Source organism: Pseudorca crassidens, chromosome 11, assembly GCF_039906515.1.
Source record: "Pseudorca crassidens isolate mPseCra1 chromosome 11, mPseCra1.hap1, whole genome shotgun sequence".
Taxonomy (NCBI): Eukaryota; Metazoa; Chordata; class Mammalia; order Artiodactyla; family Delphinidae; genus Pseudorca; species Pseudorca crassidens.
Window position 1 is genome coordinate 101,880,196 of NC_090306.1, and position 27,660 is coordinate 101,907,855.

The 27,660-nt window shown below is 50.4% G+C and overlaps 1 protein-coding gene across 7 annotated transcripts; it reads left to right on the forward strand.

Annotated features, from left to right (window-relative positions):
* Positions 1 to 1,216: 1,216 nt before the first annotated feature.
* Positions 1,217 to 27,519, forward strand: FAM118A (family with sequence similarity 118 member A). Of its 7 annotated transcripts, none has more exons than XM_067698367.1 (9): positions 1,221 to 1,474; positions 11,390 to 11,445; positions 12,234 to 12,489; positions 15,573 to 15,794; positions 17,569 to 17,697; positions 18,879 to 19,164; positions 20,720 to 20,752; positions 22,618 to 22,701; positions 26,331 to 27,519. In XM_067698367.1, exons 2-9 carry the CDS (start codon positions 11,399 to 11,401, stop codon positions 26,348 to 26,350), a joined length of 1,077 nt encoding a protein of 358 aa, XP_067554468.1. In that variant the 5' UTR covers positions 1,221 to 1,474; positions 11,390 to 11,398; the 3' UTR covers positions 26,351 to 27,519. The 7 variants fall into 7 exon arrangements, with proteins under 7 accessions (XP_067554471.1, XP_067554468.1, XP_067554464.1 ...); XM_067698363.1 differs by having other exon boundaries at positions 1,222 to 1,474; positions 11,319 to 11,445; XM_067698369.1 differs by having other exon boundaries at positions 1,222 to 1,474; positions 12,237 to 12,489.
* Positions 27,520 to 27,660: the final 141 nt, after the last annotated feature.

Here is a 27,660-nt window from a genome sequence, read left to right on the forward strand (position 1 = left end):
GTGCCTGGTACCACATAGGAAGCCCACCTCTGCTCCTCCTTCACTCCTGACTCACTGGCCCCCACGGTGTTCGGGGCTCTGGGGCCCCAAAAGTTCACAGGCTTTTGAAACTTACCAGCACGACTTCCCTCACGAATGGGAGGCTCCCTGTGGGCTGGGGGTGGGGTGGGGTTTGTTAGCCAACTTTAAAACCCGCGGGGGGTGGGGGTGGGGGGGATGGGGGGTGCTGAGGAGAGAGGAAATAGCCATTAACTCTGGCTTGCTTGGGCAAGGCAGGGCAGGGAGGGCGGACTCAGGAAGGACGGGAAGGCTGGCTAGAGGAAGTGGCTTTTGATCCGGTTAGGTTTTCTTCAGGGAAGGGAAGGGCTTCCAGGGGCAGACAATGGGAGGAGGGGGCCACCAGAATAATAAGATCACTAGGGGACACTAAACCAGCTGCGTAACGCTGTGCCGAGCCCATCTATGCGCGATCTCATTTGGTTCTCTCAACCACCCCAGGAGGCGCGCACTAGCGTCACAGGTTTTACAGACGCGGAACCTGGGACACGGACGGGCGTGTGGTCACTGGGACTCACGGGATCCGAGCCCAAGCTGGTCCCATTCTCAGCTTCCGGGTGAGAGTATTTCTTGATGAGGGAAGAGCACGGGTGGACACTCACTCATTCACATTTGGGCACCGATCGTGTGCCCAGCCCCCTTTTAGCTTCTGGGTACCCAGGGATGGACACGGCGGACAAAGTCCCGGCTTTCCCGGGCAGCTGGGGAGAGACAACAAGTATACGTAATTTCTGGTAGAATTCTGAAAGAAAAGAACGCGGGGCTGGGGGAGGGGACTGGCGATTTTAGGTCCGCAGGGTCTTTGGCAAGCAGGGCGTGTTTGGAGACCCGACATTGGCCCGGGTCTGGACCCAACTCGGGTTGGAGAATAGCAGCTGTGCATGAGTGTGATGCAGGGCCTGGCTGCAGAGAGGCGCCTCCGATTGCACTTAATGGTCTCTATATCCCTGCAAAGTGCGCCCGCGCCCATTTTGCAGATGAGGAAGCTGAGAACGCGCGGTGAGCAGCTGCAGGCGGAGCGCGGACGAAGGCTTGGCCCAGAGAGAGCCCTCCGCGCACTCAACCGCGCCTGCGCCGGACATGGGGGCGGGGCCTCCGCGGAGGGCGGGGCCGGCGGCTAGGGAGCCGTTGGTTTTGGGGCGGAACCTTCGCGCGGCGGGGGCGGGCGCACGGGGCAAGGTTTTGCCGAAACGCCGCGGCCGGCCTCCGTGGGAGTCGCGGCTGGGGGCTGCGCGTCATCTGCTCCGGCTCCGGCTCCGGGTGCGCGCGCCGTCCCCCCACCCGCAGACTGACTTCCGCCCGGCCTCGCCCAACGCGAGGGGTGCGCGGCCTCCCGGAGCCCCCGGAGACTTGGACCGCTGAGCGGGAGGAGGCGGTGGGAGCGCGAGCTCCGACCAGCGTCTCGGCGGCGCCGCGGGTGAGCTGGCTGGTTGGGGAGGCCCGGGGGTGCCGGATGGAGAGCCCCTCAAGACCCCCGGCCTCTCTCGGGATCCACAGCCGCCTCAAGGACCCCAGAAGCTCGGTTCCCAAGACCCCCGTCTCACCCGCCCTCGGGAGCCCCAGCCCCCAGGACCCCTCGGGATCCGCCCCGGCCCCCGAGACCCTGTCGGAGTCCCCGGCCACCTCTGGCACCTACACCTTCAGGACTCTCGAGCCCCCAGACCCTTCAGGATTTCCCCTAAACCCCGAGACCACCTGAGGCCCTCCCGCCGTTTCAGGGCCCCGGGACCCCTTAGGATCCTCGGTTCCAGAAACCCCCCAAGATTCCCTCAGGACCCCCGAGACCGTCCCTGACGTTCCCATCCCCGGGTTCCCTGAGGCCTTCCGCGCCATCTCTCCCTAGCTCCTCCCCCGGCTCCCTGGGCCGCCGTCCCCACCCTTGGCGTCTGCCCTGCCCTCTGCCACCGGCCCCGAGGTTCAGTTGCCGTTTGCCTCCCTCTCCTTGCTGGTCTCGAGGCTGGGTTTCTCAAACCTGAGGTCCGTGGACCAATGCGGTGTCCGTGAAAGTGCTCCTGGGGGCTCGTGAATTCTTGATAATATAAAAGAAGTAGAGTCACCTGATGACCCTTTGTAACCAGGTAGGGGGTATGATCTCAGCGCAGGCCGTGGCGTCGTGTTTACTGTTGCATTGAGGCCAGAGCAGGACTGGGTTTAATTTTCATGCTCTGCGGTGAGACTCATGGCTCCACAGAAGCGCCTAGAAAACAGATCCGATGTGGTGCAGGGTGGCCCAGCTAAGTAGGTGAGAGCCTTGGGGCGGATCAGGACGCTTTGAGCTTGTCTCCTAATTTTGTCATTCATGGAGCTAACTTTTTTTTTTTTCTTTAAATGGCTGTGGTGGGAGAGAATTGTTTGGAGGAAGCAAGACCACATGAGAGGTGGAGGTGACCTCGACCCCGGGTGGTGGCAGTGAGGACCGTGGCTTCTTCAAGCACGGCTAAGCTTCTTAAAGTCTAGACCCAAAAGACTAAGTTTACAGGAATTGGCACTGGAGCCAGAGATGACACAGTCCCTGCTCTCAGGGCCACAATGGAGGGGGATAGTTAAGCACCTAGGTAGTTTTTATATGGCCTTGAACTTAGCTGGGGTGAGGGTCAGATTCTCAGGAAGGGGTGTTATGGAGAGCTTCTTGGAGGGGAGGAAAAGTGACAGGTAATAGGTGAGCTGATTCTTGAAGGTTGAAATAAAGAAGTTTGCCAGGGGCTTCCCTGGTGGCGCAGTGGCTGAGAGTCCGCCTGCCGATGCAGGGGACGCGGGTTCGTGCCCCGGTCCGGGAGGATCCCACATGCCGTGGAGCGGCTGGGCCCGTGAGCCATGGCCGCTGAGCCTGCGCGTCCGGAGCGTGTGCTCCGCAACAGGAGAGGCCACGACAGTGAGAGGCCTGCCTACCGCAAAAAAAAAAAAAAAAAAAGTTTGCCAGGGTCACTCCAGGCAAAGGGACAGTATGTGAAAAGGTAGAGAGGCAGCCACAAAGCACAGGAGATTTTGGAAACCAAGAAGTGGGCTGGAGCATAGATTCATCCTGGGGGCGTGGCTGGAGATGTAATACCTCCTTAATGAGCAAGGTCCTCAGGGGCTATTAGAGGGAATCCTAAGTGGGAAGAATCCAGCTTTGTTCCCTGAGGCCCACCGTGCCCTTGGCCCTTTCTTGAATTACTGCTTCTCCCATCCCCCTGCGTGAGTGATGGTCCAGCTCCAAGCTGAAGAAAGGTGGGCGTTGTCAGTGGAGAGGAGTGAGGGAGGTGTTCTGGATAGAGGAGACCAGAATGGGGGAAACTGGGAAGCCTGGCAGAGGGCGGGGTTTCAGGCGTGGAGTGGCAAGAACGGGCTGGGCCAGGGTAGTCAGGACCAAAGCAAGAGGAGCTCCTGAAGCCTGGTGGAGGATTTGGTATTTGAAGGGAGTGGGGGGCCATCGAGGGGTTTGAGGAGGGGAGTGAAGAGGGATTTTGTGATTTTGAACAATTGCTGGGTCTGATGTGGGAGAATTGTTTGGAGGAAGCAAGACCACAGGAGAGGTGGAGGTGACCTGGACCAGGTGGTACCAGCGAGGACCTCAAGCACGGCTAAGCTTCTTAAAGTCTAGGCCCCAAAGACCTTTCCAGCTCTTTCTTGTCTCAGCCCACCGTTTTCTGCCTGGGGACTGATGCTGGGAACTTGTTAGTCCTTTTAGGGGAGGTTTTGGTCTTTTGCCCATAGGTCACCTAGGGCTTCATCAGGGTGACTGTGTGTCAGAGTGAGCCCAGCATCCACCCCGGAGGGGCACATGTGGCAGTGGGCAGGGAGAGGAGAGGCTGGGGCTCAGAAGTGGAACCAGATCATGGAGTGTTTGGAAGCTGGGCTTGGGGGTCCTGAAGGAACTGGAAAGCCCTTGAAGGAGAGACGAGTTCAGATGTGTTGTGTCAGAAACGTCACTTTGGAGACAGGGTGGGACCAGAGGGGCTGAAACCGGAAGCAGGGTGGCTGTCAGTCCAGACAAGTTGTGAGGACTGCAAGGCATGGCGGAGGGTATGGATTAGAGATCGATCGAGAATAAATCCACAGGACTTTTGTTTGCTGAGGTCTGGACTTGGGTGAGGGGCAGGGAGACTCGCCAGGCACGATGACGCTGTACAGTAGAACTTTCTGTGATGATGAAAACGCCCTGGATCTGTGCTGTCCAGTTCACTCGGCACGTGTGGCTGTCAAGCATTTAAAACGTGACTAGTGTGACCGAGGAACTGAGTTTTAAATTTTATTTAATTTCAATTGATTAAATCCAGGAAGGATACCCATCGCGTGCACTTGGTGTAGTGGGGATCGCACTGTTGTGGGCTCTGCTGTTTTAAGTGTTACCCCTTTTAGTGTTTGCAGCAACCCTGAGGTGTAAGATATTATTCCTTTTTTACAGATGAAGGAAACACAGCTCAGAGAGACGGAGTAACTCGACCCCATATTAAGTAGTACAGCTGATACTCGGTTAACTTCTAAGCCTGGACTCTTTCTGCTGGATCCTACTTCCTCCCTCAAAGAGCCTCAAGGTCTCTTTCCCAGGAGACTGAAGTCCTCTCCAGTGGTGGCTTTGTTTCCCAGCTGAGCCCTCCTTATCTGTTCCTTATCTTATATTTGCTTGCTAAAGTTAACCGGACAGCTGTGTGGTGAGCTGCCAGCCCGGAGCAAACAGAAAGCTCTTCTGAGCTAGTTGTTTGCCCGAGGCTTCTTGCTGCCTCTAGTATCTCCTAATGCTGGCTGTTTCTCTTAGCATTTCTGGAAAATGAATGGAGCGAGGAAGCAGGTGAACCTGCAGATCAGCCAGACTGTGTGGCTTGGTATTTATAAAGATATGGTCGTAAAAAGAGGTACAAATGGGTACCTTACATGAAGTTTTGGGGTCACAGTGGACCAGCTGGTGCCCGGGATAGTGGCAAGATTATGGGACATAAGCCAGGAATGAGTTTATAGCTTGTCCCCGGACTCCCTAGGGGACCTTGACCAAGTCACTGCCTCTCAGTCTCAATTTTCACATCTGTTATTTAGAGTATTTGACATCGCGGAACCTTTAAGATCCCTCCAGCTCTAAAATTCTATAATTTTAGATTTCACTGGAGGTTTACTTTCTAGAACATCTCTTATTCCTCTTGGGATGGATAAATGCTGGTGCTTCAGCATTTGGCCTCTGCATTGATACATTTTAATAAGCCATTATTGGCTTATTGTTAAGTAACGTGTCTATTTGAGCTGTGCAGCATGTCACATCTGATGAACAGGCTGTTAAGCAGTGACCACTTCAGATGTTGGCAGTGTTCCTGGTAAAATGTCAGGTATGTTTGCTTGCCCTCCCGAGCTGCACTGATGATTGGAGAAAACCTTCAAGGCTCCATTTAGCATGGTGGCTGGCCTCTTAAAAGGGTTTAATGTCAGCGTTGGCCAGGTGAGAGGTAATAAGAGCCACGTCACAGGGTTGTTGAGAGCTTTACGTGAGAACGCACGTAAGGTGCTTAGTGTTTGCCCTTGAATCTAATAGGGGCGTAGAAAGTGTCAGTAATTAATGTTGCGTTTTGAACTAAACTGTGGCCTTTAAATTTTTTATTAGTGGCGGGTTTTGTTGTTTTCTCAGTTTGAGCTTATGTGCCCGAGCAACTCTGTTTGGAGGCGCTGGTTTCAAGAAGCAAATGAGCACATTTTGATCATTACAAAATAAGGACTTTTTTCCCCCTGCAGTTTATTTTGACTGAATAAAAAGTGATTCGTTAAGTAGCATGTTTTCAAATTAAGGTTTTGTATTTCCTGTAACTTGAAGAAAACAATTCATCCTGAACATCTCTTACTAGTAATGACTGGGTTAAGTTTTACCAGAATCCAGGTTAAATGAATATGTCATTGTGGAGAAGCAGTGTTGAGCCGAAAGCTTCCTGTTGCTGAGGGAGAGCAGCTGGCTGCTGAGGTGGTTTATAGTAATAGATAAACATCTTAAGGTTAAGTGCCTTTCAGATATTTGACTCAAAATCTTCACAACAATCAGTGATGTGGATGATGGCATTCCCATTTGACAGATATGGAAACTGAGGTTCAGAGCGATCTCGGGGCTGGGGGATATGGTGGTGTCTCCTGTCTCCAGATTCTGTATTTTCTCCACCAGAGCCCCAGGTGTTGTGGTTTCAGGGCAAGCCTCTCCATTGCAGTTCTGGAAGCTTAATTATTCAAGGTCCATTTGTACCTTGTTTTCAGCTCAGATGAACCTACTTAGGCTAACCAAACTCGCCAGAAATACCTCTACCAACCAGACCCCAGATGATTCGTTAGTGGTTAGAAGTCTGTCAAATGTACTTGAAAACTTCCTCTTGTTGCCGAATGATTTCTGCTTCTGTGGCCCCCCTCCCAGTTAACACCGGGAACCAGATTGCCGTGAGAAAGGCAGTTGGAGGGACTCAAGTTAGAGAAAAGGGTGAGGAGGAGGATGTTGAAGACCAGGTGTGTCAGTGGCAGTGAGCTGTAGCCCCAGGCACTCCTGCGATACTCGGATGGAGCTGGGAAGAGCTTGCTTCGTGGCGGAGGCCTGCAGACCTGCCTGGGTGTAGTCACAGGGCGACTGGTTTGGCCTCAGTTGAGGACATTCCAGTCCTTAGGAACCACACTGGCTACCGGGGTTCCATTTAATCCTAGTGTTAATATTCCAGGCCTCCTGCCTCCTGTGAGTAGCAGATTTGTAAATCATTTCTTAGTGTGGGTTACTTTTGTAACGGTAGCAGAGTGTAATACCAGAGCTAGCTGTGTTGCCAGGCCTGTACATTAATCAAGTCATTTGTAGTCACAGTGACCTGACTTTTTCCACAAATTCTGGGGGCATCTTATTCCATCACTGTGGATTGGGTACAAGTGAGTTAAAAGCGAGCATTTGGAAATTTTCATGAATATTTGCGATGTCCCTGTGTAAGAGGAATATGTTTTGAGCGTGTCTGCTGTAGGCCCCTCTTCCTTCATTGTCATCAGGGGCTGTACCACTTGGGAGCGCTCATCTCCATGCTCTTATATACCACTCAAAAGCCACGTGATTATTTACAGGAAGAAGTTAAGTTTTCTTAAGAATATCTTTGAGGATCCCACAGACTGGAAACTTCTAATTCAGGGTTTGTACGTAAGTGAAGGTGTAATTTATAATAGAAAGTGATTCGTTTTAAGTTTTTTATTATGCTACTTGTAATAAAATACTGCTCTTTTTAAAAAAATATTTATTTATTTATTTGGCTGCACTGGGTCTTAGTTTAGGCATGCGGGATCTTTGTTGTGGCATGCGAACTCTTAGTTGCGGAATGCACGTGGGATCTAGTTCCCCAACCAGGGATCGAACCCGGGCCCCCTGCATTGGGAGCGCGGAGTCTCAGCCACTGGACCACCAGGGAAGTCCCTAAAATACTATTATTGACAAATATTTTCTCCCTCCCCCCTCAAAACTTTATGGACCCTTTTCACTCATTGATCTGTGCTTTTTTTTTTTTTTTTTTTTTGGTCTTGATACTTTTGTCTTTTTTCCCATCCCTCTGCTCTTTCTGGCTGTGTAGAATGGTGATGAGCCCTTCAAAGAACGGCCAGTTCTGTAGATCAGCACCTGGGCCTGGTTCGGCAGGACTCAGGCTGGCCTCGCTGGGGTCGCTCACGCAGTTGTGGTCATCTGGCCGCTTGCCTGGCGTTGAACGGTCCCTCGTAGCCTCGCATGCCTGTCGAGTGGACGGTGCTGGGTTGTCAGCTGGTGTGCTCTCCATCGGTGGCCGTCCAGGAGGCTAGACTGGGCTTTAGGAGGCTGAGTTCCAAGAGGACAGGCTCCAGTGTCAACATGCTTATCAAACGCTCGCTTGCTTGTTTGCCGACATCCCATTGGCCAAAGAAGTCACATGACCCAGCCCAGAGCCAGTGAGAGTGGGACTGACTGCACAAGGGCCGGGGGACCAGGAGGCATGATGGAGCGGGTCGGGGAGGTCACTGACAGTCTGGTGCAGTGGAGTTAGGGAGCTGGGGAGCGGGACTTCGTTTTGCTAGCTGTAAGTAACAAGTTTGGTGTTTGTAGTTTATTCTGTTTTGCATTAGACTCAGTTTGGTGAACATTTATTTAGTGCTGGACACTAGGGATTCAAAGGATAAGTAAGGCAGTCTCTGGCTACTCTGAAGTTCATAAAATACTCATGATCTCCGATTTTAAGCAGAAAATATCCTATTCAGACTTCTATTCATGGCTTTAAATAAAAAGGACAGGAGCTGCTGATACAAATCTGTGTTGGGGCCTGATTTTGCTTTCAGAAAATGCTGATAGGTCCTGGAAAAAAAAATGGGTTACCATGGTGACTTGGCTTTGGACCTGCAAAGTGTGGTGACGACACGGTCACCAAGGAAGCCAAAAGGTGCCGTGTCTAAAAGGTCTCTGAAGGCTTTTGTTCCTGTTGTCTGGAACCTGACTGGGTTGGAGGAATGGTGTTAGGGATGTAAGCAGAGCCCCAGAGGCTTGCCCGCCTACGGGAACTTCTAGGATCGGGCACTGAGTGCTTTGGAGGGAGATCTCCTGCTTGGCCCTTGGTTTAAAAACAAGGAGAGAGTTGGGGTACTTTCTAAGTCATTGTGAGATTTGGCTCGGATAATTATGCTGCTGAAAGAACAGGAAATGAGGTAATGTCTTTCAACATGCAGTGTTATAATGAACTGTAAACGTCTAAATATGGGCAGCTGTGCAGTTCATCATTACATCGTTATTGTGTTGAGATTTAATGTAATTGGGTACTTCCTGTGTTGGCTACTTTGATCCTTACAGACGCCCACCGGTATTAAAGCTTAGAGGCTCACCTGCCTATTGAGTCTGGAGCGTGTGCGGTTCTGTTGGAAGTGCTGCAGAGCCAGCGCCGGGCTCTCATCACGCTCGGGAGGCGAGTGAGTGCTGAGCGCTCCAGCCGGCAAACCACCAACCAGGAGCGCAAGCTGTCGCCTGTTATGTACATGCTCAGCGCTTGCAGCGGTAACTTGTTCTTTTGGAAAACTTTGAAATCACTTAATTCTGGAGTTAAGTCCAGCCCACAAAAGTTTAATTTGTTCGTACCTTTTTGCAGATGTGTAAATGCAATGTGTACGTTTTCCATTTGTGTCTACCTTCGTACATATGTGGAGCATCGAAAGCAGCTGAGCAATAATTGAAAGAACTGGAGAGAGATTTTGAAAGTTCTTCACGATGGTGACAGTTTGGGGCATGTGATTCTTAAGCCATTGGTTGACCAGTGACTGTTTAAAAAATATTCTAAAATGTCTTGTAGAGCAGGATGAGGTAAAAGACTCCTTTCCAGGTGGGAAGGAGTAACTACTCTCAAGTGATGTAGATTATTTGGGGGAGCAGGATTGGGGGGCAGTTGGATTAGTCAGCCAGTAAGCATCTTGTATTAACCTTTCACACAGGCTTGAACAGGGAGGACTCTGAGTTCCGTCATGCGGTGGAAGGTTGAGAAAGGAAGTCTGCGGCCTCCTGAGCTCTGTGACTCCAGAGGTTGAATCCAGAGCATCTTTCCTATGAGAGGTTCTCAAGCTTTCAAAACTCGGTCAGTTAGCAGGATTTCCTATCTCATAGCTGTTAAAACTGCGGATCGATGAATAGTTAGGTCAGTCATTGACATCTCCTGGCCGGGGCCCAAGGTTGCTTATTCTCGGGATTATATAATATAGTGGAAAACTTCAATATCTATTCCTTTCCTTAGGAAATATCTAGTAGATAAAGACAGAAATGGAACAATCTGACCTTTGATCACTCAGATAGTAACTCCACAGTGGGAAGGAGTTAGGGCCGGGCACCAGCCTTGGGCAGGTGACGGGCATCAGGGAGCCGCACTTTCCTCGCCTGCAGACTGGTCTCTTAACATTTGGGGGAAGGTCACAGACACCTTTGGGAGTTTGAAGGGCGCTCTGGACCCTTTCCCATGAGCGGGGGTGGGGGGAGATGTGCACGGGCGCCTGCACAGAGTCCTCTGTGCATTTCCAGGGGATGTTCTTAGGCTCCTGTTGAGCTTTAAAATCTACAGATGCGCATAGAGTGATCAAGCCTTGTTTCCTTCCCCTGGAAAATTGTTTTTGGTGACCTAATTCTAATTGAGGGGGAAAAAAAAGATTATACACGTGAAAAGGTGGTTTTCAATGAGTGCTGGTTAGGCTGTGCAAAGCAGGCACTTAGGTGTTCGCTGACCACTTTTCTGGAAAGCAGTTTGGCGGTAATGTGCTGAGATACTTTACAGAGTTCATGTTCTGTAACTGAGCAATTCTGCTTGTCAGAAATCTCTCCTAAATAAGTAATTTCAAAATAGACGAAAACTTTGTGCACAGAGATGGTTGTCAGAGTTATGGTAATGCCCTACATTGGGGAGGTAGGTAAAGTAAAGATAGCGTATCAGCAAGATGGAATTTCATGTGTGTTGCTGTTACACTTACATTTAGGAATAGTTTTGAATAACATAAGAGAAATACTTTTATTAAAATGCATGGAAAAGTAGGATGTGACCTGTGGTCTCAAATGATGCAAACATTTTAAAGGAACAAGTCTAGAGGGAGCTCTAGAAATGCTAACAGTCATTGCTTGTAGGTAGTAGGATTATGGGCTTTTGAATCTTTTTTTTTCTGTATTTTTCCTTCTTTGCAGTAAATGTTAGGTAGAGAATTGGGGGGGGTGTGATTCTGGAAAAAGGATAGAACATGGAGATAGTCTGGCAATAGAGACCTGGCTGATTCGAGAGTCGCGTTTTATGTAAGCTAAGAATTGACCTTTTACTTCGGTTATTCCCTTGGACTGGATTTCAGCACGGCCAAGGGGGGCCTGGCGTCTCCTCGGAAGACTTGCTGGGCGTGTCCTGGTCCCTCTCAGTGCACTGCTCGGTGCCCTCGAGAGCTCGGACAGGCCTGGAAACCCGTGTGTGGCTTTACTTTGTCGTGCCGTTGCGTTGTCTTCCTTCCGTGATAAGTCGTTTGTGTTCGTGTCACCTGGAAGCGGTTCCGGAGCAGAGTCATGAAGGGGCAGTGAAAACACCCAGCGCTGAACCGCTGCACCACCTGCGCTCCCTCACACTAGTTTCCCTTCATTTTCCCTCCAGTGTCGGGCTTTGCAGAATCTGGGTCTGAGACTTTGCCTGGCCTGTTAAGTCACAGAATTAGGAATGGGGGCTTAGGAACCATTTTGGGTGTATGTTCTTGTATACTATGCTTTTCAGTTATTCTAATTAAAAGAAAGCTCCAAGGCCTTTGATTTTAATTCCACCTCATCTCTCTTCCAGGGTACTATTAAGAGAACGTTCATCTGGGAAGTGGAAGTTGCTTCTGACCGATTGCTTCTGAATCTCTTTAGGATTTACAGATGGATTCCGTGGAAAAGACGACAGACAGAAGTGAACAAAGATCAAGGTAAATGAAGTCAACTGCACACTCAAACAGGTGTATAGCTTCCATCACAAGTCTCCTTATATGTTATCTGGTACCTGGGAGGGTGAGCGAAGTGAGAACACCAGCTGGGGAGGGCGTCTCCGGGGCCAGGTAACTACCCTCTGCTCCAAAGTAAGGAACGTTCGCAGAGGCAGCTCTCTTTCTGCCCAAGGAGGCGACGGTCGCCTGGCCTCCATACCGAGCAGCAGGTGACCAGAGGGTCACGTCTAAGGCTGGGGGTGCCACGTTTCACAGGAAAGAAACCTCTGACTGGGAGTGGGCGGGTTACACTTCTGTGAAGTGACGCAGGAGAAGGGGGTGCTTGCCAGGGGGTGGGTTGCAGAGGACCAGCATTTTGCCGGGAGTTTTCTTTTCTGTCCCTGTAATCAGGGATCATTTTATCACCATGGTCTGTATTTACAAGCCCTCTGCAGTTCTAAAGGAATTTAAATTGCTGAGATCTCTTGTGCACAAAGACGTATCACTTAAGCGTGTGCTCAACACTGTGGGGGACTCGAGATGAATAAGACAGTACTGTCCCAAGTCCCTTAGGAATGAGGATAGAACATGTGAGATTAATACACAAAAAGAAAAAGACACAGGCTCCGTCTTGCGGTTAGTATAACTGGGGGGACGTGGCGTGTGTGTCTGTGTCCAGCACGGGCTGTGTTTGACCCGACGCCTCTCGGATGTTCCCAGACTGCATTGTTTTCTTCTTGGTTGCAGTACTTCCACACTGGCTTTCATTCTTTCCCTCCCTTGTTTTTAAGTAGAAAGTTTTTAAAAAGCCTCATCCGGAAACAGCCCCAGGAGCTGCTTCTGGTCATGGGGACGGGAGTCAGTGCCGCTGCGGCCCCAGGGATCCCCGCCCTGTGCTCGTGGAGGAGCTGCATCGAGGCCATCATCGAGGCCGCGGAGCAGCTCGAGGTGCTGCACCCCGGGGACGTGGCCGAGTTCCGCAGGAAGGTGACCAAGGACGGGGACCTGCTGGTTGTCGCCCATGACCTGATCCGGAAGATGTCCCCTGTAAGTCTTTTCACACGAGTGCGTCAGGTCTCACTGGGGACACCTTGGCTGTGGGCCAGGTTGGTGAATGAGTCTAGCGTTTAGCCTTCTCCAAGCCTGCATCGTGTCTGTTTCCCACCGAGTTGGGCTGACAAGCCAGAAATCTTTCAGTTCATCAGAATATCGTCCCTTTAAACAGAGGGGCTGCCGAGCACAGTGTGGGCTCCTAAAACAGTCCTTGTTAAACAGAGCCTGGATAGGGGGCTTGTCTCAGGGAGGTCGCCGTGCTGCTCTGGGGACCAGCCTGGTGATCTCACCCTCGTTTAGCAAAGGGACAGGGCAGACAGGTCTGCGTTTGGTCCAGGCAGGCCAGCTGTGTCCCTTCACATGACTGGGGCTTCCCAGACATTGTAAGATGGGAGAAGACGGAGCTTCTTTGTCTGCAGGTGGAAAGGATCTAGCAGAGGAAGAGCGGTTGGTGATACAGGGGACACTCACTGAGTGATGCCCTGGAGCCAGTGGGGCGGGTGCAGAAAGGGCTGAGCTCACACTGGTCACAGCCAGGTCGTCATGGGACAGGACGCACATAGGGAGCTGGACGTGTGGCCGAGGCCCGAGGCAGCTTTCTTTCCCTTAGGTTTGTTGAAGAAGTATAGCCGTCATCTGAGAGTTGGGGTGGGCAGATGTTGAGGGTTAACCGAGAAGAAAGCCTGAGAACTAGTACGCAGAACTTCAGCTGCTGCAGAAAGAAACCCAAAAGTACGTGGCTTGACTGTGATTGTGTTTACATTTCTCACATAAACATCTGGGTAGGCAGCCCCAGCGGAGCACAGGGGCTTGACGGTGTGGGGAACCCGGGCCCCCGTTTATGGCTCTGGCGTCTTCACCGTGCAGCCCACACCTCATGCTCAAGGTTAGCTGCCCCGACTCCTGCCGTAAATGATGTGTGCCTGCCAGCTAGTGGGAAGGAGACAGAGGAGCCGTGCGTCCTCCCTTACGGGGGCTGCCATGCAAGCCGCTCTGTTTGCATGGCATTGGCCGGAGTTGTACATGTGGCCATACGTGGCTTTAGCAGAGTCTGGGTGGCGAGGCCAGGTGCGGGTGCTGTGTTAATGGGGAGCTAGCACCATGGGGCAGGGTCTTCGTGCTGCTTGCTTTGTAAACGGAGCTCTGCGTTCCTTTGCACAGTGTCTAGGGCGGCTGCTTTCATGCTTCAGGGCAGAGTTGAGTATTGGCAGCAGAGACCGTGTGACCTGCAAAGCCTGAAATAGTTTGCTCCCGGGCCCTTTCTAAAGGAAGTTGCTGAGCCCTGTCAGGAGAGGGAGTGGCAGAGTCGATGGACCCGCGAAGGACCCCTTGGATGAGGCCGTTCGTTCAAGTAGAGGCCAGCCAGGTGGATGCTTGTTTAGTCAAGGAGGTGAATATTTGGAGCATATCTTATTCTCCTCTTTACTTTTGTGTATTTTTGAGAACTTCCATAGAAAAAAGAGTTCAAGTGAGGCAGTCAGAATGGTTGTTTTCCTCGTGTTCAGCGGGTTGGGAACAGGTGCAGAGGAAGTGGAGAGTTGGTTTTCTCAGGGTTGGGGTTTTGCCCAAGGATTCCAGCAAAGCCAGGGAAGGGCGGGGAAGTTGAAAGCGAATTTCAGGAGTAACTGTAGTGTTACATTATGGAATCTAGGCTGCGTGATGGGAGAAGTTAGGCTGGCGGGGGAGGGAGAGACAGTGGGTCAGCGCCGTGAGTCCCAGCGGGGTGAAGTCCCCTGGGAGCCGCGGTGCTAAGAGTTGGGCAGGTGGAAGGAGAGGCTGGCCAGGGCTTCTGGAAAGGGTCCTGCTGCTGGTCATGATAAGGTTTGGGGTGTGGATGGCGGAGATGGGACAGGATCGCTGGAGGAGGGTGATGGAGGAATTTAGATATAGGAAGGATCAGCTGCGTGGATGTGAACCCAGCGTGAGCTGTGACAGCGCAGCTGGAGAGACTCGGCAGCGAGCGGATGCCACCCTCGCATCCACCCTGGTCTGGAGTGTGCGGTGCCAGGGACGTGGGGAGCTGGTCTTCAGGGCAGAAGGAGGGGAAGGCTCACAGAAGCGCGTGATGGGAACAGCGCGGGGTCTCCAGAGCGGGGAGGGACAGGAGAGTCTCGGAAGAGGGAGCACCGAGCCCTGGGATGAGCGACCACCTGGGAGGACGTGGGGGGGCTCTGGTGGACGCTCCCGAGGCCGATGGCGGTGGTGCCGGGGGCGGGCAGGGGCCGGCAGAGGCGTTTCATGTGAACGCACGGGTCAGGCTCTACCGCCGTCCTGCTGGCCCCGGGGCAAGGTTGGCTGAGGGGCGCTCATGCTGGGAGTGCGTGAAGCATCCTCCTGGCGCCACACCCCATCTCTCTGATCCCCTTCACAGCACAGCTCTTCAGGGGCTGTTGTATCCACTCACCTCCCCTCGGAACCCAGCCCGGCCGGGCTCCCCTGAAGCCGCCCGCTCTGGTCAAGGCCACCAGTGACCTCTGGTGCTACATCCGGGGGCCCAGTCCCACTCCTGACCCTGCTCGGTCTCTCAGCAGCGTGACACGCTGTCTTTCATCCAGTTCCCCAGAGCAGCAAGGAGGAGGAGACCAGTGCCTCTGTGGCTCCCGTGGAGGGGGAGGGAGCCCCGGTCTTCACTGTGGGCTTCAGGGCCCCGCGTGATCTGGTTCCAGGTCAGCTGTCTGGCCTCACGTGCGGCACATGCCCTCAGCCCCACCTGTGCTCTGATCTCAGTGCCTGGTGCTGGCTCCTCCCCAGCTTGGACCACCCTCTCCAGAGCTGCCTCCCTCCCTCCGGCGCTCTGCTCGGAGGCCGTCCCGGGACCGCTGGCCCGTCTGTGCTCTGCCGCGCGGCAGCGAGCCCCCTTCTCTGCTGGGCTTCCCCGCAGCGTGTATCACTGCTGACGTGTTTGCACGTTACCTGCCTCCCTCCCCCAGGGTTTCAGTAAACTCTACAAGGTCAGCCATTTTCTCTTTTTTAAAAAACGACTGCATCCCTGGTGCCTAGAGTACTGTCGCCTGCCTAGGTGCTCGGTGGTGGCTGAGAGCCGGCGGTTTTGTAACTCCGGGTCCACCTCTCCGTAGCGCACGGGCGACTCCAAGCCCAGCTTCTTCCAGGACTGCCTGCTGGAGGTGTTCGACAACCTGGAGCAGCACATCCAGAGCCCGCTGGTGCTGCAGTCCATCCTCAGCCTGATGGAGAGGGGCACCATGGTGCTGACCACCAACTATGACAACCTGCTGGAGATCTTTGGGCAACAGCACAACAAGCCCATGGTGTCTCTGGATCTGAAGGACAAGACCAAGGTGCGGGCCGGCCGCCGGGCGGGAGGCGGGAGTAGAGGCGGAGGCGCAGGCATGTTTGCACTGCTGCTGTGGTGTGGCACGGGCTGTCACCTCCCAGCAGAGGGCCCCATAGGAAGGGTGCTGTCAGCTCGCGGAGGCTCCTCTCCCCGCTGGAACGAGACACGAAGGGCCTGGGACAGGGCGCTGCCGCCAGCTCCTCAGGACCCCTCGTCTGCCTGCCCCGGTTTCCGGTCTGCTTGTGTCCTGCACACCCGCAAGGGCTCTGTCATTGTAGGAGATGTGGGTGGTAAAGGCTGTGCTTCAGGAAAGCAAGATCACCTGCAGTCCTGTCGCTGTGAATTTTGGTTAATTTTGTTTATTTATTAATTTATTTTGTTTATTTATTAATGAACACACCGGGCTGCAGCGCACGCCAAGCTTTCGTGCTGACATTTCCCCCTTAACATTATACTGTGAGCATTTTCCTATCAGACTGTCTTTAAAAGCATGGTTTTAAACGTAATTTCGTTGTGAGACTAGATTATAGTTATCATTGTGAGCATATTTTCACAACTATAAATGATGCTACAGTGAAAATTCCTACACTTTTGATAAGTTCCGGAGAACTTGTTAGGGTCAAAGGGTATGACCGTTTTAAAGACAAACGATGTGAATCACCACGTGTTCTCCAGAAAGATCCAGTCTACACTCCTGCAGCTGTGCGAGGGGGACTCCGTCTCCCATGTCTTGCCAGCACGAGGCGCTACTAAAAACCTAACAACACACATTTCTCCTGTTGGAAAGGTGCACATTTTACGCTTTTATTTCTTTTATTGCTAAGGTTGACCACAGTCTCACTGCATCGCTTGTATTTCTTGTGCGCCATGTGTGCCTGTGGATTTGTACGATCCCTGCCGGCTACGGCCGCTGCCTGTACCTGCTTCACTGCTGGTGGGCAGGGGGTCCCAGCCCCGCTCCACACGCAGGGACATCGAGGCCCGTTGTGATGCTGTCTTACTCGGGACCCGGAGAAGTGTGGGAGCTGCCCTTAGGCAGCCTGTCTCCCGGCGCTTGGCCGAGGAATTGTGACGGGGCCCCGGGCGACGCCTCGAGCGGGCCCCCCGTGACACGTGGCAGGACACCTTGCTCCCGTGTCGGAGCAGCGTGGCGCCGTCTGCGGGGCTGCTCCCTGCTGTACCGAGGGCCTCTGAAGTAAGCTGCATGTGGCAGGGAACAGAAGTGCTGGCTCAGACCTGCTCGTGGGGGGCAGGGGCGGGCGTTACTCCATTTGTCTGGGGTTGTCAGTCCGGCCCGCTGATGTGAGAGCCCGTGGCGTGGAGATAAAAGGAATATACATGATGTGCATCTTCTGTATCTTGAAATGAAGCCAGTTTAGAGCTATTTGATAAACTATTTTTTCTGTATATGTATATTTTTTCTGGGTGTACAAACATTGTATACCTAGCAGTAATTAAAATAAAACATGTGACTTAGAAGTGAAAGCCTTCATCATCTCCCTAAGCTCATCAGTCTTGGCAGTGTGCTATAATCTGAGATGTTAAAGGTATTTTCTACATAACAGTGTCGGTCTCTGAAGAAGTTCTTTTCGATATGGCAGGACAGGAATAGCTAGCATTTAACACCTGAGTTTCTCTTAGGTTTAAAGATATAAACTGAAGCATCTCTTCCTGTTTCCCAGGTAGGTTTGAGAGGCCATGAGTCACTGTGGGTATTTTCCTCTTACACCTGTTTTAAATACCAGTGTTCTTCCTCTGTCTGGCTTGCGCTTTGCTAGGTCCTTCAGTGGGCTAGAGGACACATCAAATACGGAGTTCTTCACATTCACGGCTTATACACAGATCCCTGCGGGATGGTGTTGGACCTATCGGGATACAAAGACGTTACCCAAGACCCGGAAGTCATGGTACGCGCATCCTGACTAGGCACTGGTCGTACCCCTGGGGCTGCGTGGCGGCTGCTAGCCAGCAGTGGCGGTGGTCTGAGCAGGTTCCTGGCCTCCAGGCCTCCTGCCCCTCGGGTCACGCCGCTGCTCTCAGCTGTCTCCAGGGCCCGGCACAGGGCCTGGCACCTTGAATAGACGCTCAGTGGACTTTCCGTGATCCTCTTACTCAGGGTTCCAGTTACGTCGCCTCAGCATGACTCACAGGCCCCTGCACGGTCTGCAGCACTCTTCTCTGGCCACTCCTCTCTACTCATCTTTTTTCTCTGTTCATTCAGGCATCTCCTTCCCCTTCTCTATTTAGCAATCTCTTTTAGCTTTCAAAACCTAGTTTTAAAATTTCATTCTCTGTGAGGCTTGTTTGATATCCTGGACAAAATGAAGTGTGGAGAAACTGCCTGCTGGCTTTTATAAACTCGTTTATTACGGCACTTAAGAAACCACAGGTCTTCACTGATTCGCTGTTGAGCGCAGTGTCAGGCCCTCCCTCCCTCGCCCTCCGCCCTGGGCACAGGGGTGACGCCCTCACCTTGCCGCTACTGCACCTCTCTCTGAGGTGTTTGGGTGTCGGAACTGGTGATTCTCTGCGTGCCTGAGCAACCCGGCTAATAATCTTTGTTTCCCTCTACGCCCACCCCCTTGGGTCCTTGTCACTGGTCTCCTCCTCAGCTCTCCTGCCCGCGCTCCCCAAAACCCTATTCTTCCGAGGCCAGGCCCCTCTCCGCAGAGTTCCCACCTGTGATTCACTGGGACAGAGGTCAATTCCAGGGCCTTACATATGCACAGCTCGGAGCTGAAAGAAAATTTCATGCTCTTATTTTATGTTTTAATCATTTAAAATTGTACATAACTGTAGAAGATTTGAATTGAGTGACTACGCTGACAAGATGGTGGGTGGGGAGGGGTGGGCAGTAGCGCATCTGCACGGATTTGGGGACATGGATTTGGGGCCTGGGCCGCTTGCCCTGGCTTGGAGAGGAAGGGGCTCCCTTCCTTTTGCTGCTTTTCTAACTTTGCTCCTCTGTGGCTCTTGGGAAAGGCCGGTTAGGGAGCAACGATTTAAAATCACAAATATCTACTTTACGTCGTAAGATCTCACTCACTTTCAGATGAGCATCTCGATTTCCTCGTTGGTTCTTTCACAGGAAGTTCTTCAGAACTTGTACCGCACCAAATCCTTTCTGTTTGTGGGCTGCGGAGAGACCCTCCGTGATCAGATATTCCAGGCCCTCTTCCTTTATTCGGTGCCGGACAAGGCGGATTTGGAGCACTACATGGTTGTGCTCAAGGAGAGCGAAGACCATTTCTTTAAGCAGCAGGCAGACATGCTTCTGCGTGGGATCAAAGTCGTGTCCTACGGGGACTGCTTTGACTATTTTCCGGGGTATGTGCAAGACCTTGCCACTCAGATCTGCAAACAGCGAAGTCCAGGTATGGGATTTCTTTTTTCACTGTTCACTATACAAATCTGATAGGATTCTTCCATTTTTTTCCCCCTTTTTTGTAGATATAAATTACATACCATAAAATAAAATTGAGAGGTAATTTTACATGCCATTAGATTTACCAGTCTTCTAGTTATTATTTTTCTTAACGTCTCTGTGTACTTTAAAAATAGAAGATTAGGGTTATTGGTATGACAGTAGTAGCGTATAAATAGAACGTTACCGTCAAAGCTGTGCATATAGTTGTACGCATCTGCTCGTCACAGATGACATGCCATGCTTCAGATTACCGTAACCGAGAAAGAAAACTGCCCAGCCGGCTTCATCAGCTGTGATACTGACAGCCTGAAAAATGCAGATATCTCATACCTTTATCCTGTCACTACATTTTAAAAATTAAAACACGGCAGCACAAAATGATTTCATGAAGACTTTTCTTTTTTAAATAACATCTTTTCCCTGTTCTGCTGAGTGCAGCACACCTTTTAAGTAATTTTCCTTGGCCCTTTGGGGAATTGATCATCTGCCAGGAACAACCAAGAGAAGTGAGCACTTAAATTGCTCGTCTTGCCATAAGGGCAGTTCATGGCTTTGAGTTTGGTGTCATAAAACACGGATGACGGCAGACTTCAAGAGGTCTGTATTGGCTGTCATGTCACGGTAATAGGAAACCCAGACATAGCCACCCACGCAGTGGAATTGGGTTAACCACAAAGCTGCCTGCATGTGACCGGCCATGAACTTGAAGACTAGAGATAACGCGAAGATCACGGGAACCAAATGCACAGATAGTCTAGCAGTCTAGCTTCTTCCCACTAGTCCTTTTCCGAATTGCTAATAATTAGCAAGATGGACTGACTTAAGTTGCATTCACATTAATAAAAGTGTCATTAGGGTGGCAGTCTACTTTTTTTTTACTAAGGGAAAGAGCAGGGAGCCGACACTTGCTGTGTTACACACTGCTGTGAATTTTACGTCCTTGACCTTATTTCACTTTTGGTCACAGTATCCACTGCTACTAAGTAGATGATTTTAGAGCTGATGAGACAGGCTCAGAGAGTTAGTGCCCAGGTATTTTGAAGCTGGGGCTGGGGTCCTGGACCGACAGCAGAGTGGAACATGCCTTCAGGGTGTCCCTGCGCGGGCCTGCGCGCTGGCGCTGCCGCTCCTGACCCACGGGGCCTCTCCCGGGGCTCCCGCGCCTGCCGCCGCTGGCGGGGCCTCCTGTCCCCACCCAGGCCCCCTTTTCCAGACCCTGGCAGCTGAGTGGACTTGACAGGCTGCTGGGGGCTGAAGGCCGTTTGGACTTGTAATGTGTGACCGTGTCCTTAGGGACGTCTGTACGCGTGTTCTTGAGGTGCTTCTCCTGCTGGGAGGGGCTGGTGGGTCAGCAGCAACCGCAGTCGTGGTGGCAGCTCCCCGTGCCCGGGCCGGCTCGGGGGCTTCACACGTCGGGGTTCAGCCCTCACATCGGCCCTGGGGGTGGAGAGGAGGAAGCGCTGTGGAGTGGCCCCTGCTGACTGTTCTCCTTTCTTCCCCAGATGCCGATCGAGTGGACAGCACCACGTTGTTCGGTAAAGCACATCTTGGCTTTTGCCAGCCTGTTTTTTGCCTACGGGTTCCAGTGTTTTCCTGCTCTTACTTATAAAATCATAGATGTGTTTCTCACATTGAATACTTAGCCCGTGTTGCGTCAGGACAGCCCCGCCAGAGATGATAGATGGCAACACCTGCATGACGGTCCCTTGAACTGGGAAGCAGCTCTGTCAAACGTGGGCCATCCACTGGTGCCAGGAATAATTTCCTGTCCTGGAACCAAGAGTCTGGGGGAATTAGAACAGGAGTCTACTTGTATCATACTGTTGGGTCTAAGATGTAGTTAATTTTTTTTTTTAATCGGATATAATTCCTTTACAGTGTTGTGTTAGTTTCTGCTGTATAATGAAGTGAAACAGCTCCATGTATACACATACCCCCTCCCTCGTGGCCCTCCCTCCCCCCCGCCCCCCGACCTAGGTCATCACAGAGCACCCAGCTGAGCTCCCCGTGCTGTACCGCAGGTTCCCGCTAGCTCTCTGTTTTACACGTGGTGGTGCATAATTTGACCCATCCCCTTCAGAGATTTTAATTGCAAAGGTTCTGAGTGTTGGTGGAAAATTTTCTATCTACTACGTGGTTGAAATGTCCATACTCATCTTGCAGGGCTCGACTCTGCCCATTTATGAGTTGACCAGGTACGACTGCGCTCAGAGGCTCCCGGCGTCCACCCTGGGGTGAACGTAGTGCCAGGTTTCCCCACGCTGGTCAGTCACTTGGGTTAGAAGGGGCTCTGGTCAGTGGAGCCGGAGGCCTTGCAGCCCCGGTTTCCCTGCCCCTCTCAGCAGAGCCACAGATAGAAACTTGGTAGTGCCGCACGGGCTTCAGTTAAGGAATCGTGAAACAGGCGCGCTCAGCTTTCCGTTTCTCCCTTATCTCCGTGGGAAAGGACACATTTATTTTAGCTGCGTTCTCTGACTCCCAGAGTCATCCATTTCTTTTGAAAAAAGCATTAACTTGATAGACGTCTGTAGCGTATGGTAGGGATTAGTTGGTCAGTGCTTCAGTAAAATCAGATAGGTGTTTTTTAAATTAAAACAATTTTTTAAATTGAAGTATAGTCGCTGTACAATGTTATATTTTACAGGTGTACGATATAGTGATTCACAGTTTTTAAAGGTTATACTCCATTTATAGTTATTATAAAATACTGGCTATTTTCCCTGTGTTGTACAGTATACCCTTGTAGCTTATTTTACACCTCATAGTTTTTACCTTTTAATCCTCTACTCCTATATTGCTCCTCCCCGCTTCCCTCTCCCCACTGGTAACCAGTGGTTTGTCCTCTATATCAGTGAGTCTGCTTTTTTGTTACTAGTTTATTATATTTTTTAGATTCCACGTGTAAGTGATACCATGCAGTCTTTGTCTGACTTATTTCACTTAGCATAATGTCCTTCAAGTCCATCCATGTTGCTGCAAATGGCAACATTTTGTTCTTTTTTTATGGCTGAGTAGTAGAATTCCATTGTATTCCAAGATGTATTCCACAACTTCCTTATCCATTCATCTGTTGATGGACACTTGCACTTTCTTCCATATCTTGGCAATTGAAATCATGCTGCTATGAACACCGGGGTGCATGTATCTTTTCCAATTAGAGTTTTTGTTTTTTTCGGATATATACCCAGGAGTGGGATTGCTGGATCATATGGTAGTTCTATTTTTAGTTTTTGAGAAACCTCCATACTGTTTTCCACAGTGGCTGCACCAGTTTACATTCCTACCAACAGTGTACAAGGGTTCCCTTTTCTCCACATCCTTGCCAGCATTTGTCGTTTATGTTCTTTTTGATGATAGCCATTCTTAGATAAGTTTTTTAATAAAAGTTTTCATCTTTCAGGTAATGCATGCCAGGACTGTGCAAAGAGGAAGTTAGAAGAAAATGGAATTGAAGTTTCAAAGAAACTCAGACAATCAGATACTGGTATAACGTCTTTTCTTTTTTTAAAAAAAATTATTTATTTATTTATGGCTGCGTTGGGTCTTTGTTGCTGCGCACAGGCTTTCTCTCATTGCAGCGAGTGCGGACTTCTCATTGCGGTGGCTTCTCTTGTTGCACAGCACGGGCTCTAGGCGCGCGGGCTTCAGTAGTTGTGGCACGTGGGCTCAGTAGTTGTGGCTCGCAGGCTCTAGAGTGCAGGCTCATTAGTTGTGGCGCACGGGCTTAGCTGTTCTGCGGCATGTGGGATCTTCCTGGACCAGGGCTTGAACCCGTGTCCCCTGCGTTGGCAGGTGGATTCTTAACCACTGCGCCACCAGGGAAGCCCTGTAATGTCTTTTCTTTTTTGCAGATTGGCCTTATTTGGAGGTGTTTTCAGTCATAGTGCTTTGCTTTAATACCCCAGCCTCTTAGTGGAAGGAATGATACATAGATCATTCCAACTGCCCAGAGGTTCCTACTTTAACAATTTGTTTATTTAAGTTAGCATGTTATTGAAGAAAAACTCGCCAAGTACACAAATTGTAAGCAGCCCAGTGAGTTTTCACAAAGTGAATACACAATTGCGAAAACTCCCTGGTTACGTCCAGTTCAAGAAACGAAACGGTGTCAGGAGCCTGCCCCTGCCTGCCCCAGGCCCCATCACTTTTTAGTGACTCCCTCGCCACCCGAGGGTGACCACTATCCTGATTTATGTCCTTAGTTTCCAGAGAAAACCACTTTTAATCATGTGTTTTTTGTTACCTCTATCACTGAATGAGATTTATTTAAACTATTTAAATATTTAGTTGAACTGTTTATTTAAATAGACAATCTCTGTCACCCCTAGGAAAGGGGATCTAGCATTCCCTCCCTCTCTTTCTTCCAGGTTTCCCTAGTCTGTACTTTCTTTCTTTAAATAGTGCACTTATGTTTTCTGACCTCTCGATATGATGATGCAGCTGTAACGGCCCCTACCCTTCTCGCCTCCCCTTCCTCGTCTCACTTCCCAAAGCCCACCAGTTTTTACATCGTCAGTGTTGATCATCGTGGTCACGGACTGAGGGGAAAGAAGCCCTCCAGTTTGTCTATAGGTCGGTTCTAAAAGTTGGAAAACAATAGTTGCTTAAAAACACAGCAAGTATTTTTCCTGGTCAGCCAGCTGCGTGTTGTGTTCATGGGTCCAGTGCCGTGACTGCTGTGCCAGCTGTGGGACGTGTTCTTAGAATCAAGGTCCAGTGTGTTTCTTTCCCTAACGTTCCATTAATCACGCTCCCATTTTTGGTTGTTGCGTATTGGTGGTGTTTGTGTTGCTTTTATTTTGGGGGGAGTTTCTAGATTCTTTTCTCCTTATTGTCCCCCAAAAATCACATTTCACGTTTTTAAATGTACGTATTCTCTCAGTCATACTGCCCCTCATTTTCCGAGTCATCCCCTGACCACCTGCAGGCGTGTCACCCTGGAGCCCCCTTCCTTGCTGTCCTGGATTACCGCCCAGGTCTGCCTTCTGCCCACCGCACCCACTGCTGCCAGAACCTCCTCCGGTAGCCCCTACAGCCCCCAGCCCCCCGAGGACCGGCTCATCACTGTTGGTTGGAGCGTGGGATTCTTCATTCATGAATCCCCCTTGGAACTCCGCTGTCTTAAGCGGCCAGGTTTCCTGTTGAAGAGGGTTTGCTGCAACCCAGGTCTCTGTGATTTGTAGGTGACCTGTTCTTTCTTTTCTGGAAGCTTTTAGGATCTTCTTTTTCCTTGCTATTTAGAAACTTCATGAGGATGTGTATAGGTGAGCAAGGTTTTTATATACCTTGCTCAGTGTTTTCTTCCCTTCACTTCTGGAATAATCGGGCTCCTCTGTTCCCTCTTCCTTCAGTCATATTAGTTGGGACCTCCTGGACTGATTTCTACTGTGTTTTCTCTAATGTCTTAATTTTCTTCAAAAACTTTCTGGAGGATTCTCAAAATATGTTCCACCCTTTTCTTTTTAATTTTGGGTGTTAAATTTTTATTTTGGGTGTTACTGTTCATTTCTGACAGCTCGTGTTTTCTGATTTGGTTTTTCTCACAGCATCTGTTGTTTTAGGACTACGGTATCTTTTCAAATCTCTAGAGATACCAGAGACTTCCCTGGTTATCTGACTACTCTGCTCCTGAAAACATTAGAATAGAGGATTTTCGGATAACAGAGTTTATTTTTTATTAGATGAGAAAACCTCAGTAAAACACTCTTAAACACCAGTATAATAATCCACCAAGAATTTCGGAGGCATTTTACGTGAAGCATTTAACGTGCTGCCAGTTACTCACCTAGCGTCTCAGGCCCGCAGTGCATGTTTGAGCAGTACTGCGCTGCCGCATTTTCCTTCTACACCACAGGGGACGCGGACTGTTGGAATAGCTTGTTATGGATGTAAAAATTCATGATAAACGTTAAACAAGTAAGCAAACATGGCAGTTTTCTCAGTGGCTGCCTGCAGGGTGAGTTGGGCCCGGTGGGAGGAGGAGACAGGTGAGGTGGTGGCTCCTGCTGGCTGGCGGTGGTGGAGGTGTGTGTTGACGAGCCTTTTGAGGGGCCGGCTGAGTTCCAACCGCGGCTGACACTGCGCCCACCCCCCTTACATTTTGCACAACTACAGTGCACATATCTTTAGAGGAAGAATTCCATTTTGATAGTATTTTGGATAAAATTCTTTGCAGACTTTTAGCAAATATTTGGATTGTGAATCCAGTAGTTAGGGACATCTGTAACTAAATAAAAAAAATAAAACTAGTGTTCTTCGAGTTGTTCCCTCCAGGACAAGAGACTCTCTTCCTCTAGTCTCCTTCCTGCTGCGTGTTTCCCCCATGTCTGGGGCTCCTCAGTTGCCTGCCGGCATTTAGGAAGAAGGTGGGCCCGGGTGACTGTGCCGCAGTCTGCCGTGGATTTGCCGTGGCTGCTGCTGCATATGCGTAGCTTTTCTGCCCCAGGCCGCCCTCTGAATTGGTGGTGTGTGTATAGGGCAGCAGGGCGGACGGCCTGGTGGACTTGGCTCCAGAGCAGTGGGCAAGCCAGTCTGTGGGCTCCTTGGGGATCCCCTGGATGCCAGCACCCACACCGGCAGCCTCCTCTCCAAGCAGGTCTGTCTGTAGAGCGCGCCCTCTGGTCTTTCTTACAGAAAGCTTTGTCCTGCTCTGCATGTGGGTGAGACCAAGGTTCTTCTCAGTGCTGCTGGCCATACGTGCAGGCTGGAGGGCTCAGAGCAGCACAGCAGGCTCCCACCTGCAGGCAGTCCCGTTGTGCACATACCCTGAACCTTCACTCTTGTCTACAAGTCAACAGGCTCCCGCCCTGTGTGTGCTGAAATTGCCCCTCACTTCCAGTCCGCTGAGAAGGGGAGAAGCACTCACATTCTCGGGTCGAGACTTCCATAGAGCTTTGCAAATCTAATGTTATCATTTACTTTGTCCTGTGGTGGTATTTATAACTCAGAAAGCCATTTTTAGACAGTGGCCACTATTTCCATTATGGAGGTATTTTCAAAGTCTTTAGCACATAAGAAAAACCATAATCAGTTTTTGAAATACAAATCCCACGGCAGATACCTTTTTAAGGTCAACTTTAATGTTTTGGTATTCCTTTCTTTTTGTTTAAACAGATGATGCTGGAGGGTCTTGAAATCTTTAAGACCAATAAAACCTGCAACTTGAAAACCAGCCTTCTGTAACCACAGTGCCATCCCAAACGATGAGGAATGTTAGAGAACTCCACACAGGACCTCTTGATCTGAACCGTCAAATACCCCAAAAGAGCCATGCGGGTGTGTGGCCCTCAGAGGCTGGGTGAGGGAGTTAGGCGTTGTGTTGAACTGCTTGGGAGGTGACGCATACACGGCAGGTGTCCTTTGTGAGGACTGATACACAACTACCTCAGGGACCAAATCAATGGGCAGGGACATACCTGGTATTCCCGACTCCCATTTGATATGCCCTCTGTCAGGTGGTTTTTTTCTCTAATAAAAGGGGGAAAAGTAAAGACTGTCCAAGCAACAGTAGTTGCCAAAGAGAAAATAAGACACTAGACACTTAAATTTTATAATTCTTGTGGAAACATCCGTTAGTGTAGAAAAAAATTAGAAGTGTGTTTGTTACATTGTTAAATAGTAAAGAAGGAATGGAAACTGGAGGCCCTGAGTCTGCCAGTGAGAGCGGTGTGTTTTAAGAATGACTTGACCTGTAGGCTTCTTTGGAGTTGTGTAATTTCAGTTAGTACTCGGTCTCTAAAGAATGGCAGGTCTAACTGTTACTAAGAAGTGAAGTCTCCAGGAGCCCGAGGGCCTTTTCAGAAGCACAGGTCAGTGTCCAAGTGTGTCATGCAATGGATAACTGAGAATTTGTAAGTGGAGCACAAGACCAAGTTCTAAACTTTTAAATTCCAAGCTTTCCAAGCCTTTTTTCTATGGGTTAAGGTCCAACCTTTCTGTTCTTCTCAAAATCCTCTCCCCACAGCCCATATTAAAGGATTTGCACAGAGTGAAGTAGGCAAAACTTGCCAAGGGTCTGTAACACTTTAGACGTTGTCAGGGCAGATAGCGTGCTGAGCTGCGTGCTCGTGCCCAGGGAGTTGCTCTGTGGCCCTGGCGCTGTCCCTGCTTGGTTTCTGTGTCAAGGCTGCCTGTCTTGTAGCTCCCCACGGGTTTAGGGAAAGTGAAGCATGAAGTTGGGATGTGTAGGGAATGAGAGACAAGCCAGAGAGTTGCTTAAGACCTTTTTTGTTTTTTTTCTTTTTGAAGCATGGAAAACAAACCTTTTATGTTACTCTGGTCAGAAATAAAATTTTACCTTCAATTCTGTTTGCTCAACTTTTCTTTAGTTATGACAAGGTATGGTATCAGGTATTTAATGAGAATTTTTACCTTGAGTTGCCACTCAGTTGTGAAACTGATTACTTGAATGTGTTTATTAAACTTTTTGAAAAGCAAACTAAGT

Coding starts and splice junctions, on each gene's coding strand:
- FAM118A (XM_067698367.1), top strand. CDS start 11,399: ATGGATTCCGTGGAAAAGACGACAGACAGAAGTGAACAAAGATCAAG. Junction 17,698..18,878: donor CCCAAGACCCGGAAGTCATG/GTACGCGCATCC, acceptor GTTCTTTCACAG/GAAGTTCTTCAGAACTTGTA. Junction 19,165..20,719: donor CTGCAAACAGCGAAGTCCAG/GTATGGGATTTC, acceptor TTTCTTCCCCAG/ATGCCGATCGAGTGGACAGC.